Source organism: Sciurus vulgaris, assembly GCF_902686455.1.
Source record: "Sciurus vulgaris genome assembly, chromosome: 16".
Taxonomy (NCBI): domain Eukaryota; kingdom Metazoa; phylum Chordata; class Mammalia; order Rodentia; family Sciuridae; genus Sciurus; species Sciurus vulgaris.
Genome location: NC_136477.1, coordinates 5,231,229 through 5,246,428, shown reverse-complemented (window position 1 = coordinate 5,246,428; position 15,200 = coordinate 5,231,229). Strand labels below are relative to the sequence as shown.

General features: G+C 51.8%; 1 protein-coding gene across 3 annotated transcripts in view; it reads left to right on the top strand.

Annotated features, from left to right (window-relative positions):
• Positions 1-15,200, top strand: part of INSR (insulin receptor) — a 123,620-nt gene that overhangs the window by 77,221 nt on the left and 31,199 nt on the right. For all 3 annotated transcript variants that reach the window (XM_079116205.1, XM_079116204.1, XM_079116206.1), the window contains exons 3-7: positions 3,842-4,163; positions 9,853-10,001; positions 11,222-11,366; positions 12,278-12,492; positions 13,720-13,846. In XM_079116205.1, coding sequence (XP_078972331.1) covers positions 3,842-4,163; positions 9,853-10,001; positions 11,222-11,366; positions 12,278-12,492; positions 13,720-13,846 — 958 coding nt within the window. The remainder of the gene's footprint in view (positions 1-3,841; positions 4,164-9,852; positions 10,002-11,221; positions 11,367-12,277; positions 12,493-13,719; positions 13,847-15,200) is intronic.

The window sequence follows — 15,200 nt, the reverse complement described above, 5'->3', positions numbered from 1 at the left end:
TGTCCTATAAGCAGAATCACCTTGTGCACAGCCTGTGATGGAGATGTTTGGCCCAGCTGCTGGCTTTGTTGGCAAGTGTTGGATGCTCTTCCTTTGCATTGTCCAGGCTGGAAGGCTTGTGTGTTTGGGAAGTCATTTTATTAGGGCTTTGATGATGATTCTTATGAATGAAAGGGCCAGCCGGCCCTTGGATAGGGCCCCAGCCCAGGAAATGGCTCTTTCCTGCTCTCGTGTGCTCTGCCAGAGCCAGTGTTTGTGACCCCTGGATCATTGTCTGCCTTATGTATTGCTTCCTCCAATTGAATCTCAGCCCTCAGATCCCCCGACAGATCAGTACTAATGATGACACTGATAATGACAATGACAGTGATGCAGTTGGCCTCTCACAGCCTCACATCCCACATCCCCCCTGTTCGACCAACTGTGGGTCAAAACAAGCCAGGAAAAAAACGCACCTGTCCTGAACATGGACAGACATTTTTTCTTGTCGGTATTCCCTGAACAGTACAGCGAAACTGTTCACCTAGCATCTAAGTGGTGCGGGTATTGTAATTCATCCAGAGGTGATTTCAGGTCCACAGTAGCCGGTATGCAGGTTCTAAGCAAATGCCACATCATTTCCCACAGGGACATGAACACCTGTTGATTTAGGTATTTGCAGGTGTTCTTGGAATTCTGGTGCTTTTCTCGTATCATCCCATTGAGTTCTTGTAACAGACCCAACAGCATGTAGGAGATGCTTGTTGCCATCCTATTTTTGGGACAAGAAAATCAAGACTGCCATTGGTGTACGAAGGAAATCTTCATGGCCTGTCTGTTAGGTGGCAAGGTGCCTGATTTCTAAAGCTCAGTGCATCGCATGACTGTGGCTCCTCTGTTTGTGGATCCTGGAGGTGACCGTAGTCCCTGGTCATTCTTCCCACCCAAGAGTGTCAGGTGCAGATCCAAAGATGGAGATTCCATCTTTGGAATCCTGCTGTTTCTCTGCTGGGCCTGTCTTCTTGCCTCTGTGAAAAGGAGATAATGCTACTTACCTGACTCAGGTGTTGTGTGACCCTAAAAGCCCTTCAGAGACACTCGTGGGTCCTCTCCCCCAAGACCTGCTCTTATTGGAGGTGCTGAAATCTTTTGGGATTCATCTAAAGAGGCAGAATATGCACTTAGATAGCTATACTCAGGACTTGGTGAGGGGGTTGGTGTGGGTCTCCTACTGGGTATTCTTGGATGAATTCTTAATTGGAGTCTTCCCCAAAGTCCTTCCTTTGCCCCCCCCCCCCCCGCATTGGGCAGATGACTCCTGAACTCCTACTGTACCTATTTTAGGAGTGGGTGCAGTAACCCCGGCCCCTAGGACTCCTCTCTAGACAAACAAGTTAAAAAAATGCAAGATAAGTTTTCAAGAGTGATAAACGCTTTACGGAGATTTTAATAAGATAATGAGTTGGAGCATGGTTTGAGAAGTAGAGGCAACTTCCTTTGGGAGGATCTTTGTAATAAGTTGGGACCTGAAGGCTGAGAAGGGGCTGGTCATGAAGGGACAAAGGGCAGAGTGCTCCAGCTAGTTAGAATAGCAGATGAAAGCCTCTGAGGCAGGACCAAGCCTACCTGTGTCAACACTCTGCTGCCCCGGGCTGGGAGGGCTCAGTGGGACTGGACCCCAGGGGCATGGAGGCCTTGGCAAGGTGTTCATTTTTATTCTCTAAGGCGGCACTCTTCCATGCAGGAGGCAGGAAGTCACTGTGGCAATTAAAATTGAAATTGGAAAAGAGAATTAATACAGTTAGAAATAAAGTTAGAAGTTAGTCCCTCTGGAGAAATGGGAACTTTTGTGCACTGTTAACTGGAGTGCAAAGTGGTTCTGTCACTGTGGAAAACAGAACGGCTGCTCATGGAGAGATTACTAGAATTAGCATCCGATTCTGAAATTCCTCTTGCGGGTACATTGTCTGAAAGAATTGAAGGCAGGGATGTGAGGAATCTTTGTACACCCGTGTTCAGGGCAGCAATGCTCACAGAAGCCAAAAGGTAGAACTAAGTGGCCGCCCATGGATGACTGGATAAAGGTACTCGGCTGTCCTCACAGTGGGATGTCTTTCGACCACTGAAAGGAGGGTCCAGTGCCTGCTGCACCACAGATGAACCTTGGGGCATTTTGCTCTGTGAAATCAGCCAGATGTCCATGAAAGGACAAAGGAGTCCACTCACAGGAGGTCCCCAGAGTCATCAGATTCACAGAAACAGAGCTATGGGGGCTGAGCAGGGGGTGGGCAGGGGCTGGGGAGTTCAATAGGGACAGAGTTTCAGTTTGGGCAGATGCGAAAGTCCTGGAGGTAGATGGTGGTCATCCCCATTGCACAGCCAGGTCCTTAATGCCCCCTGACTGCGTGCTTAAAAATAGCCAAGGTACCACATTTATGCTGTGTGTATTTCAGCACAATCTAACAAGAAAGTGTGCTGTCGCCCTGTTCATAGCACAGAGGCGAAGCAGCTGCTGTGCTGGTCAGCACAGATAAAGAGTGTTGCCATCATCCCTAGAACTTCAGCTGGACGCTGCTGCTCCTGTGTGGAGGTAGCTTCCAGGGCTGTTTCTCTTCTGGCTGGCGGGAAAGTTTGCGGTGACAATGACAGAGCCCGATTTTGGATGGGTAGCAGCCCCTGGCTTCCAAGCCTTTTTTAGGCGGTGCAGGGAGCTGGGGAGGGAAGCACCTTTGAGAACAGGCCAGGCGTGTGGCCCAGGGCTGTCTGGCTTCTGGGAAGCGGGTGCACAGGATGGATGCCAAGGGCCGACATGCAGAGGTAACCAGGAAACCATGAGTGGTGGGGCCCTGGGAGGAAGGGCAGGTATACCAGCGGGGGAGGCCAGCCTTGGTTTCCCCAAGTGGCTTCCAACAAGAAGGCTTCTCCTGCCAAGTCTGTACAAGGCTCGCTCCTCACTTGCAGGGCCTCCTTCCTCCTGGATCACCGGTCTCCCTTCCATCCTCCAAGTGCCTCTCCCGACCCCCAGCCACGCACCTGTTCCACCTGTTCACACATTCCTGTGTTTAAGTAACTAATATGCTGCCTCCCGCAGACCCTGTGCTCCCACAGGCAGGGGCTGTGGCCACCTCCCCCCCCCCCCCCGGGGCTGCGGCATCTACATCAGCATAAGCAAATGTTTGTGGAAGAAACTGGTTTTTAGTTTTGATTTTTTTGTGGGGGAGGGAGGTCCACTGGACCCTGTGCCATCAGTGTCCCCATTTGTGAAGTGGGAAAACATGAATAGCACTGTGTCCACTTCCCACTTGGGGCGAATCTGACTCTCTAGAGCCAACGGTGGAATTCTCAGGAAATTTACAAGACTTTTGTTAAACCCAGGCACTATTAAAGGTTAGATGGTATAAACCTACCATCAAATTGTAAGTCCTCAAACTTCGCCACTAGTTAGTACTGCATTTTTCCGTTATTTGTGCCTTTGAGATTATTTACTACTTTGTATCTTTAATAGATACAGATTATATCTACGATTGGAAATAGTATTTAATGGGATGCTACCGTGTAGCTCTTGCCACCTCTATGTTCAGTGGCTTCCTGTGGGTGACCTGAAATGGACCCTGGAAATTGGCAGATGTTTTAAAGTTAGGGTCTCTCTGAACCCCCACCCCACGTGGTTGTTGGATATTCCAGTCTCTCGTTGGTTCTGGAGCTTCAGGGAGTCAGAGGAGGTGCCTGGCAGGCGGGTGTGTGGAGCTGTGGCTGTTTTTGTTATTATTTTGCTTGGCTTCCACTCCCCGGTCCGGAACCGCTGCCTGTGCAGACAGAAAGTGAGCAAAGCCAGTGACCAGCTGTGCTTTCTTCCCTCCAGTTTGCCCAACCATCTGTAAGTCACACGGCTGCACCGCTGAAGGGCTCTGCTGTCACAGCGAGTGCTTGGGCAACTGCTCCGAGCCCGACGACCCCACCAAGTGCGTTGCCTGCCGCAACTTCTACCTGGACGGCCGGTGCGTGGAGACCTGCCCGCCCCCTTACTACCACTTCCAAGACTGGCGCTGTGTGAACTTCAGCTTCTGCCAGGACCTGCACAACAGATGCAAGAACTCACGGAGGCAGGGCTGCCACCAGTACGTCATTCACAACAACAAATGTATCCCCGAATGTCCTTCCGGGTACACCATGAATTCCAGCAAGTGAGTCCTCGGGGTAGGGGAGGGGGAGGGCCAAGAGGGGAGGAGCGTGGGGCTGTCGATCATACTTAACACCCTTAACATGGCTAAGCGTGGTGATGACGGTTTGCCTGTTAATGCTGCATGCAAAGCAAAGGTCCCTGGCCATGAGCGAGGTTGCGGCTGCGGAGTGCTCTGCCCCGGGACACGCTTGGATCTCTTAGGTGACATTTTGCCCCTTGTTTTGGTCCTGGGCCCTGGCGCAGGAGTGAACAAGCATTTTCTCTAAAGAACTGGGCGATTCCTATCTCCAGTGTCTTACACTCCATTCTTTAGCTAGCGGGGACATCAAGGCAGGTGTCCTTCATTTCCCCTGGGATCCTCCATGAGGTCCTCACCGATGTGGTTGCTTCCTTGTTATGCCAAGGATATAACTGAGGTTTTCCACATCTTCCCCGTGTGGAGCTAGACAGAGTGTGGCATCCGCCCAAAATAATGCCCCAGGGAGGAAGAGACCGCCTTCTGCGGCATTCCCGGCCTTTGGGCCTTTGCTTTCTTGGAAGGAGAGCGCAAACCATTTCCTCCCAGTTGGGTGGAAACAGCAGGGCTTTCTCTTGGATCGTGAGCCAGATTTTCTACACATGCCATGGGTTCTGGGTCTGTGTCCTTCGTTTCTAAGGTGAGATATTTTAGTGTCTGGGGCCATAACCACGTTTTAAAATCTGTTTCCTGGTTTTTGTGTTGAGGGGTAAAAAAAAAAAAAAAAATCTCCACCGCAAAACAACACAAAAAAACAAATCAGAAACAGACGCACGTCGGGTGGCCTTGGGCTGACCTGCTTACGTAAAAATCTTCCTCTTCAGACTTGAGAATTAGCCAAGCGAGAGTGTTCTGGTGGGAAATTTTATTTCCCTGAGTGGAGAGGGCAGGAAGGAAAACAATCTTTATTTCAGTCCTTATGAACCTTCCTTAGTGTTTATGAAACCTGAAAGTACAATGTGTTTTGTGTTATTCATTTTTGATGTGCAAAAAAAAAAAAAAAACCTCAAGTGGTCTTGCTGACCGAAAATAGGCCTCTGTATCACCTTTGCTTGCTTGGATGGAACAATTTTTTTTGTCCTGGTCAGTTTAACAGTAAGGTTGGGAAAATGAACATATTCCTTTTGATTCATTTCTGCTTCCCCCCCCCCCATATGAAATAAAGAGAGGGCATTGATGACTTATGGGGAGATGTTCGTTTAAAAGACCTTGACTTAAATAAAAGGCATTTCCCCCCTCACTGGATGGAAGGCCTGAGAAATGCAGCAGCTTTTTTGATGCCTTCACTGACGGTGTGTTAAAACAGAATGGAACCCTGAGGAGCACAGGGGTGTGGCTCAGGGGTTAGAGCTGGCCTAGCAGGTGGGAGGCCCTGGGCTCCATCCCAGCCCCACCCACACAAGGCAAGCCCAAGCCACCCCTCTAAGAAATGGCCAGCACCTCCCTGACAGCTGGGGCCTAGTGTGGGCTTCCAATAACAATGCAGCGTCATTTTTCTTTATAGTTAAAACATTTTTTTAACAATATTTTTATTTCTGAAGCTCTTATTTTATGGAAGGCTTTTTAGTACTGCTGTGTTTTCTAATGTGGTTTGATATCGAAGAGGGCCAGATATGTTTTTTTTTTCCATTCTGGGTGGCTTATCTGGGACGTGGTTCTTAGTATTTTTGGAGCAGAGTTCTGGGAAATGACATCAATTGATCAAAATGCATCCCATCTGTGGTCACCCCAAAGCACCCGGTGGATCAGTAGGGTATGCTTTCCTGAGAGGAGGGGACCCAGAAACTTGGCGAGCGTGTGGGGTGTCTGTTGGGAAGGGGGAGATATGCCAGATCCTCCCGTTTTCTCACCCCTGCTCATCAGCGCCCTCCTGGACGGTTGCGCCTCCGTCCTGCAGCACCAGGCACCTTTCACATTCTGTGCTCACTGCCCTGCTTCTGTCATTGCTGTCTTGGCCAGAGTAACCTTTTTTCTTCTTTGAGGTGCTAGGAACGGGTCCCAGGGCTTCACACCTATGGGCAAGTGCTGCACCACTGAGTTGCGCCTCCCCAGCCCTCACTGGGAGCTCTAAAATGCCAGCCATCTGATCAGGCCCAACACTCCGGCCGCTGCCCAGGGTCCTACACAGCCTCCAATGTTCCGCCTCCAACCCCACAGGTTCGAATCTGGCTCCATCCCTGGGGCCTGGCCTTGCTGTAGCCCTGGGCCTTCCCTCCAGCCTGGCGCCTTCTTCCCGCTTCGCCTGGGTGTTGGCTGCTCTCTCTCCTAGAATGCTTCACCCCTCCACCCTGGCTGGCCGACTTCTGTCTGTCCTGCAGGTTGTAACTTAGAAGTCACCTGCCTGGAGACTGCTTCCCTGTCTGCACGGGCTGTCTGCCTGCTTCTGGCCCATCATTTTAACTCTTACAGCATTTTTCACCAGCTGATATCTGTTGTCCCCCACTGGGTCATGAAGTTTGTGACATCAGTCAGCTCTTGCTGTGTAACCAGTCACCACGGTGCCTAGGGGTGTAAAGCAACCCTGACTCATGCATTCCATGGTTTTATTGCTTGACTGCAGCTCAATCTGGCCAGGGCTGGCTTGGGGATGGCCAGATGGTTTAGGACCACTTCTCTCAGTCACCTGGGGCCTCTCTCCCTGAGGTCTTTCACCCTAGTAGCCAAGAAAAACAGGCCCCAAACTCCAAGAGCTCTTTGAGCCTCTACCTGCATCAATTGCTAATATTTCACTGGCCACAGAGAGTCACGCAGCCAAGCCACGATTCCACAGGGGGATATCAGCCCTTCCTGGTGGAAAAGACCACAAGAACAGCAAAGAACTCATGGCCACTCGCTGTTCCCCACCAGGAAAGCTGCGCTCTGCTTTATTCACTTCTGAGACCCCACAGCAGGGAGCAGGGGCTGGCGAAGAGCCAGGTAGTCCATACTTTACTTTCAGCTCTGAGGGCCACGTGTTTTCCATTGCCGTGACTCAGCTCAGACTCCGCAGGGCAAGAGCAGGCCAGGCGCTGTGTAACCAAGGGGCGTGGCTGTGTCCAATAGAACGGTATTTGCAAAAACAGGTGGCCAGCTGGATCTGGCCCCTGGCTGTGCTTTGCCAACCCCAGGCTCAAAGCCCTGCCTGTGGCATAGGTGTGGAGACAATGAAAGAACCCACACATGTGGTTGCTGCTCTGTGTGCTGCCCAGCTGTTCTGACCATCTGGGGCTACTGCACACAACTCTGTCACTGACCACCTGTGGTCAGCACCAGACTCCATGGGGTCAAGCCTCCGTCCCCAACAAGACCGCCATTATACATACAACCAACTGTATATTCTGGGGGTCCCCAGAACACCCACGCCGCTGACAACTGGCTGTAAATAGGGGGTTTCTCACAAATGCTTTGGGTTTGGTGATTCATTAGAAGTACTCAGAACTGACATAAACCCTTGGCTGCAGTTTTACCACAAAGGACGCAGAGGCTGAGGTCTGAGAGAGGCCAAGGCAGGGCAACCCAGCTTTTGCCCGTGGACTCAGAGCCTGTCACCTTCTGGCATATCCATGTGACGGGCCATCAGTCAGGGAACTCCACTCTGCTTCGGTCTAGAATCTGCTGGGGTCTCATTATGTAGGCCTGACGGAGGGAGGCATTGGCCACGTGCCTGGACTGCACACTCAGCCCCTTCGCTCTCTCTGGAGGTCTGGCAACTGGACATTCCAACCCTCTGCTCACGTGGGTGGTCTGTCCAGTGATGGGTTCCCATCCTGAGGGTATCTTGGGGCCTGCCACAAGTCACCTCCACCTTCCAGCTCCTGACAGCGTTTCTTGTCGTTCAGAAAATCCTGAGAGTTCCAGAAGCCCTGTGCTGGGAACCTGGACAAAGACCACACGTGTAGTCACCCCTCGGAACCCCTGGAGGATTGATTCCAGGACCCTCTGGAGACCCATAACTGTGGCTGCTCAGGTCCCTTGTATAAAATGGTCTGGTACAAGACGGAGCAGCCCTTATCCAGAATGCTGACAACACAAATATTTTGGATTTTTCTAGATGTAGGGAAATTTACACATGTATAACAGGTCGCTTACTCTTCACTGATTATAACAAGTAAAAAAGACTGTATGTATTCCATACAGGTGCATTTTTTTTTCCTGAATATTTTTTGTCTTTGGTTGGTTGAATCCACAGATGTGAGACCTGTGCATATGGGGGAGGATTGTATTCTTTAGTAAAAAAAAAATAAATCGGTCTGAAGTGCTGCGTCCACAGAGATGTGGAAATAATAGTAGAACAAAGATACACGAATAAGTGATCATCAGAGCATAAATGCCAGTTTTTATTTTCTATGTTGTTAGGGGTCATCATTGTCTGTTTTACCCATAAGAAAACAGACTTTGAGACTCCAGTTGGAAATCTGGTGGTTTTATGTGACAGAACCCAAACTCAAACTGACTTAGGCAAGATTAAAGGAATTTATTGGTACCCATAGCCAAAAAGTTTAGGGAACTGCTTCAGGCACAGCTGCATCCAGGAGCTCAACTCATGTACACAATCAATCTCTTTCCATCTTCTATCTCTTTTATTTTGCTCTCCATTTTTCCTTTCTTTTCTTTTCTTTTCTTTTCTTTTCTTTTCTTTTCTTTTCTTTTCTTTTCTTTTCTTTTCTTTTCTTCTCTTTTCAACCCAGGTAGCTTCTCCTTTCTCCCTCACTCTTTGTCCTGTGCCAGCAAGATGGAATATCCTCTCAGATACTCCAGAAGCAGATAATTTCTCCTTCCAGGAAGTTCTAGCGAAGCCCTCCCTGGGCTGCCTTGGATTGTATACTTGCCTCTGAGCTCCCAGGATGGCGGAAGCTGATGCTCAGCCTGGCCTGCGTCCTGCACCCTGCTTGGGTCGCGCATGAATTTGGCAGTCTAGTCCTGACCTCAGAGATCCTGAGCAAGGGCAGGCGGACTCCCAAAGGACGCCTGGGATTGTACATTTGAGGGTGTCATGCTGCAGGCAGGCGATGCCAAGGGTTGTCTGTCACCTTCTCTTAGACACAAAGTGGTCACAGTAAACTCCACAAGGACAGCAAGCGTCCTGTGTCCTTGGAGCATGACCTCAGTCCTACCACTTGGACACAGTGGCATGGGCCCCTCTTCAGGCCATTCCCTAAATTCCATCACCCTCGTGTGCCTTACGTCCACTGCTCTGGTATCACCCACAGGCTGAGACGTGGCCCTGCCTCCGTGGGCCGCCGAGCCGATCCATCACCCTGGGGTGTGGCAGAAGTTGTGCTGCCACTTTGGGGTGAAGTGTGAGTCCTGTTGTTTTGGGATACAAGTGTGTCCTCTAGCTTCTGGGTCACGCTCTGGAGTCTGCCACTAAGGGGAGGTGACCTCAGTCTCACTTCTGGCGGTGGGTTTTACCTGGGGATGATTTGTTGCCCTCCCACCCAGGGGACATTGGACAATGTCTGGGGACATTGTGGGTTGACACAGCTTGGGGAGGGGATGCCCTTGGCATTGAATGAGCAGAGCCCAGAGTCGCAGGGCACCCCATCTGGCCTCCAGTGTTCCTGGGCCGAGGTCAGGGACCCTGCTAGGGTAACAGCATGGGTCACTGGGTCCCTGTGGAGCCTGTGGCCTGCTGTGCCAGGTGGGGGGACCCTGTGTGCCCTGACCCCTCTCTTTCTCTCTGCTTCAACCTCAGCTTGATGTGCACCCCATGCCTGGGCCCCTGTCCCAAGGTCTGTCACCTCCTAGAAGGCGAGAAGACCATCGACTCCGTGACGTCGGCCCAGGAGCTGCGCGGCTGCACCGTAGTCAACGGGAGCCTGATCATCAACATTCGAGGGGGCAGTGAGTGCTCTGGGTGGGGCGTGGCAGCCAGCCGGGCCGCGTGCTCCCTGTGAGCGGTGGAAACAGCTTTGCTCTGAGGTCATCTGGGAGCACCCTTCAGTGGCCGTCACTAGCAGAATCATGCCAGGAGTTTGCCTCAGAACTTGAAACGGGCAGCTCAGTGCCTGGCCCCATCTACTCTGGAATTCTCGTTTTCCAAGTTGAGAGTTAGCGTGTCAGGAATCTGCCTTTTTAACAAATAAGCCACATGCCTTATTGTAGACCATATTTCCAGACATGCTCTCTGGTGAAAAGGTATTCTCTTGTACATTAATTTCGCCAGAAAACATTGATCGAATAATCACAGCAGACAAGGCAAATGCCTGGCCTGGGTGGCTTTAAAAATAAGCAGATTGGTGCGTAGAACAAGCTCAGCCTTGGGCAATGCCACGAAGACCAGCACAACAGGTAGGGAAAGCAGCAGAAGCCAGCATCTTTCTTCTGTAAAGGGCCGCGTAGTGAAGAGGGTCCCTCAGTATCCAAGGCATTAGTTCTAGGACTCCCATCAATCCCCACATCCACAGACGCTCAAGCTCCTTGTTTGCACAGAACTTAGGTGCAGCCTCCTGTAGGCTTTGGATCCTCTCCAGATGACTGGTCATCCCTATTTGATGTACGTGCCATGCAGATAGTTGATAGGCCATGTTATCCAGGGAGTGGTGACAAGAACAACACCCCCACACGTTCAGTGTGCACGAATTCCCCCCCCCCCCAATTCTTCTGATCTTCAGTTGGTTGAGTCCACAGGTTTGGAGCCCACAGATGCCCTGGGCTGGCTGTATTTAGCGGTGTGGGCTGCATAATCTTGGTCCTAACTCAGCCCTGCGATTTGGGTATGGAAACAGTCATCCATACAGTTCAGCCAGTGGGCATGGCTCTGTTCCCATAAAACTCTGTCTGTAAAACAGGCTGGATGGACTGTCCTTTGCTAGCCTCTGAAATAGAGAAGAAAGGAGGTTGCTGTTTGAAGAAGTTTCTGGTCTAGGGAAGGAGCTTTGAGAGGGTGGTGGCCGAAGCCAGGCAGATGTCTGGGGTGATATTCCCAGGCGAGAGGATGGAGGCTGGGGCATGCCTGGCCACTTAGGGAGGAGGAAGGTGGTTTGTCTGAACCCCTCGCAGCGAGCGTGAACTCCCCCGGGGGAGACGGAAGGAGATCTCATGGTGCTATCTCTGCTCCCTAGACAACCTGGCCGCTGAGCTGGAGGCCAACCTCGGCCTCATTGAAGAAATTTCAGGGTATCTAAAAATCCGCCGATCCTACGCTCTGGTGTCCCTGTCCTTCTTTCGGAAGTTGCGTTTGATTCGAGGAGAGACGCTGGAGATCGGGTATGTGGGCCTGCTTCTGTGTGTATGGCCATCACTGACGCCTTTTCGCTGGAGCGCGGGTGTTTCATGTGGGTCGTTCTGGTGCTTCCCATTTGGGCTTTCCAGAGCTGGAGCCCAGCAGGACTTAGTACAGGTCACATACGGGACTTTAAATGTTCCAGTAGCTGCACTTTAAAAACTTTAAAAGAAACAGGTGAGATTAATTTTCCTGGCCCCTTATATCCAAAATGTTATTTCAACATGGAATCAATAAAAAAAAAAAAAAAGAAAGAAATCCAGAAGCTATTTTACACCTGCAGCTCCCCATTTGTAGGACAGTTTGGAATGGCCCCGTTGCAGGTGCTCAGTAGCCAGGTGACAGAGGCGATGGCTTCTGAATCACACTGTGGGTCCAGACGGTCTCCTGCTCCCACTCGTCCCCTGCTGGCGGTCCACCGATGTTCTAAAGCACAGGTCTAACCCGGTCACGGAGCCGATAGAGAATAAACCTCCAAGGGCCCGGCTTCCTGTGAGGAGGTGCACGTTCTTGCTGTCGGTCTGGCCGGCAGTACACCAGGCCTGGGCCCACCGCTGCTTCCCGCGGTGTCCCGTCACCTGCCGGCCGAGCAGGCAGGCCACTTTGGTTTTCTCGGCTCTGAGGCCTCTGTCTCAGTCTCTCCTCCCTGCAAGACCCAGTGTCAGTCCGCCATGCTCTTGCCTCCCCTCCCCCCAAGACAGAGCTCAGACACCCTCCTAGCCACAAAAAACGACCTCTGCTTCCCAGATCTCCTTATTCAGTATCCACCGAGTCTGTGCCTCAGAAGTGGCCGGCGCTGGGTTGTAGCCCTGAGCGAGGGGACTCCAGGCACCCCCTGCCGCCGTGGAGCCGAGCAGGAGGACTGCTGGGCGACCGGGATGTGTTGTTTCCGCAGGAACTACTCTTTCTACGCCTTGGACAACCAGAACCTCAGGCAGCTCTGGGACTGGAGCAAGCACAACCTCACCATCACTCAGGGGAAACTCTTCTTCCACTATAACCCCAAACTCTGCTTGTCGGAGATTCACAAGATGGAAGAAGTTTCCGGAACCAAGGGACGCCAGGAGAGGAACGACATCGCCCTGAAGACCAACGGGGACCAGGCATCTTGTAAGTTGTGCTGCTCTGGGGCTGCAGCCTATGGGGCAGAGGGTGCAGCTGCCCTTCCTTGGCCACCTCGCTGGCCTGCAGGCGTTAGGCAGGTGTGGTACCACGCTCGTCTGTGCTCGTCCTACCAGGTTCAGAGCCTGGTGCTGGGAGGTGCAGCAGAGGCGACTGCCCACCCGCCCGCCTGCATGGGTGGGTGGCACCTCCTTATGGAAGTCTGGGACTTCGTGCTGAAGCTGAGGGTCCAGTGTGGATATCACGCCTGGGTCCATCTGCGTCCTCTGGGAAACAACATTGAGACAGAGTGGGGAGCATGGAAAGGGTAGTGAGGGCAATGCCGGTGAAATAAAAGGGGAGAGGGAAGAGAAGCAGGCAGGCGGGTCTCCCCTCTGTGAGCAGAGAGAGGGAAGGGACGGGGCCGGGAGGGCCTCAGAGAGCGGCGCCCCCCTGAGAGGCCCTGTGCAGCCCCTGCGAAGTTAAGGCAGTGGGTGTCTGGAGAGGTCTTGCATGGCACTGGGAGGAGCAGACCTTGCCCAGCTCAGCCGTGGGTGGAGGCTGACTGGGGGAGCCAGGCCAGGCAGGAGCGCGTGCTGGGTTCTGTCTCCGCAGTTGGTGCAGCTGGGGGTTGTCCCTGTCCCCGTTGGGGAATTAGCTCCTTAGGCAGGACGCTGTCCAGCAAGGGTCAGGTCAGGGTGGAGGGCAGGAGGGAGTTAGCCTCCCAGGCCCGGGGAATGACTCAGCTGCGTCTTTCCAAGGTTTATTGGTCCACAGTCTGTCAAAGTCATTTGGCACTTGTCTGTCTACGCGAGAAGTCGCATCTTCTGCCATGTCAGCTTGCAAGCCCATGCGCAGGGTGACTTTGTATCTGGGAGAACGTTACTTTTGAAAAGTCCTTGTCTAGATAACCGTGGGCCGGTTGTCCCGCTCAGGTGGATGCAGGCTGGGGTTATTCAGTTGTTGCCCTTATCCAGTTGAATATCTGGTCAGCTAATTGACTGGCACGAAGGTGCCAAGTCGCACAACCTGCGCTTGTCTTCAAGTGCCTCCCCCAGTTCACACTCGGCAAGAGCCGTGCTCTGCTCCTGCAGGGACGAGACCCCGTGAGGGACAGCACGTTGACATCTCCCTTCTGGCAGCCCTCCAGGAAGTGTGGGGTCACAAGCTTTGACCGGAAACTACTCGCTACAGCAGTAGCTTGATTTTTTTTTTTTTTTTTTTGAACTTTTCTAGGTGAAAATGAATTACTTAAATTTTCTTTCATTAAGACATCTTTCGACAAGATCTTGCTGAAATGGGAGCCATACTGGCCCCCTGACTTCCGGGACCTCTTAGGATTCATGCTCTTCTACAAAGAGGCGTAAGTAGAAGGCTCGCGAGTCCTGTGTGGGGTGGAGGTGGGTGCTAGACCTCCCCCGGGTGCTCTTCCTCCTTGCGGAATTAAATACCTTAGGTTCCTTTTAACTATCTAACCAGTCGATGGCAGGCAAAGTCAATGACACCCCCTTTTGTCAAAAGCCTGAAATCGAGGCCGAAAGTTTTCCTTTGGTCTGGAGTGTCTTTTTCCTTTTTTGAGACCATCTAGCTGTGTTGTCCAGACTGGCCTCAAACCCCTGGCTTCGAGCAATCCTCCTGCCTCAGCCTCTCGAGTACTGAGACTGCAGGCGGTGGATCTGCCAGTTCTCCAGAGCACTCTTGCGTTTTGCCCGTTAACTGACACATCAGGCATCTTGAGGAACCCAGGGGTGCAGTCTGAAGAGTAGGTTTTAAATTTCTTTCCCAAGACTTTTTATTGTAGCAAAATGGACAGCACATACAATTCACCCTTGTTGCCCTTTTTAAATGTACAGTTCTGTGGCATCAAGTACATCCACCGTGATAGACAGTGTCATCACCATCTGTCTCCAGAAAGCTCCTGTCCTCAGAAAATTCGGAATGCATTAAGCCACGTCTCGCGTGTGGTTCTTAGCATTTTGAGCATGTGATTGGGCTGGGATTCTTAAATTTGATTCACCTTTTTTTGGATACCAGGGATTGAACTGCTGAGCCACGTGCCCAGCCCTGTTTATTCATTTTGCTTCATTTTATTTATTTATTTATTTAGAGACAGGATTCTCACCAAGTTGCTTAGGGCCTCTCTAAGTTGCCAAGGCTGGCCTCAATCTTGCAGTTCTCCTGCCTCAGCCTCCTGAGCTGCTGGGATTGCAGGTGTGAGCCACTGCGTCTGACTTGGGCTGGGATTTGTAAGGGAGGCAGCAGAGGAGCAATAGGAATCAAAGTCCCACCTCTCAAGGTGTGTCACGTGCCAGTCTGTTATGAAATGCCATCCCTAATTCATGGGCCAGTTGCTGCTCTTATGGATGTCCCTCCTCTCGTGATGGGATCACATTCTGATAACCGAGTGGAAAACACTGTAAGTCAAAAAAGGCAGCAGCCACGCCAACCTCCCGAACGTCCGAGCTCAGCAGCAAGGTACGCTGCTGCGGTTCTGCCCTTCGCCTTTGCAAGCTGCCCGGCGTCATTGGGTGTCACCCTGCGTGTCGCTGGCCTTGGGGATCAAAATTCGGATTCAGAGTAAATGCATCTCACCTTTGCACCATCATACGGTTGAAAATCGTGAGTGGAACCCCAAGAGTCAGGGGCTGTCATCATGTCACCGAGGTGTCAGGGCGGCTCCTTGCTCTCGGGATGCTCCATGTCATTTCACCTTGTGG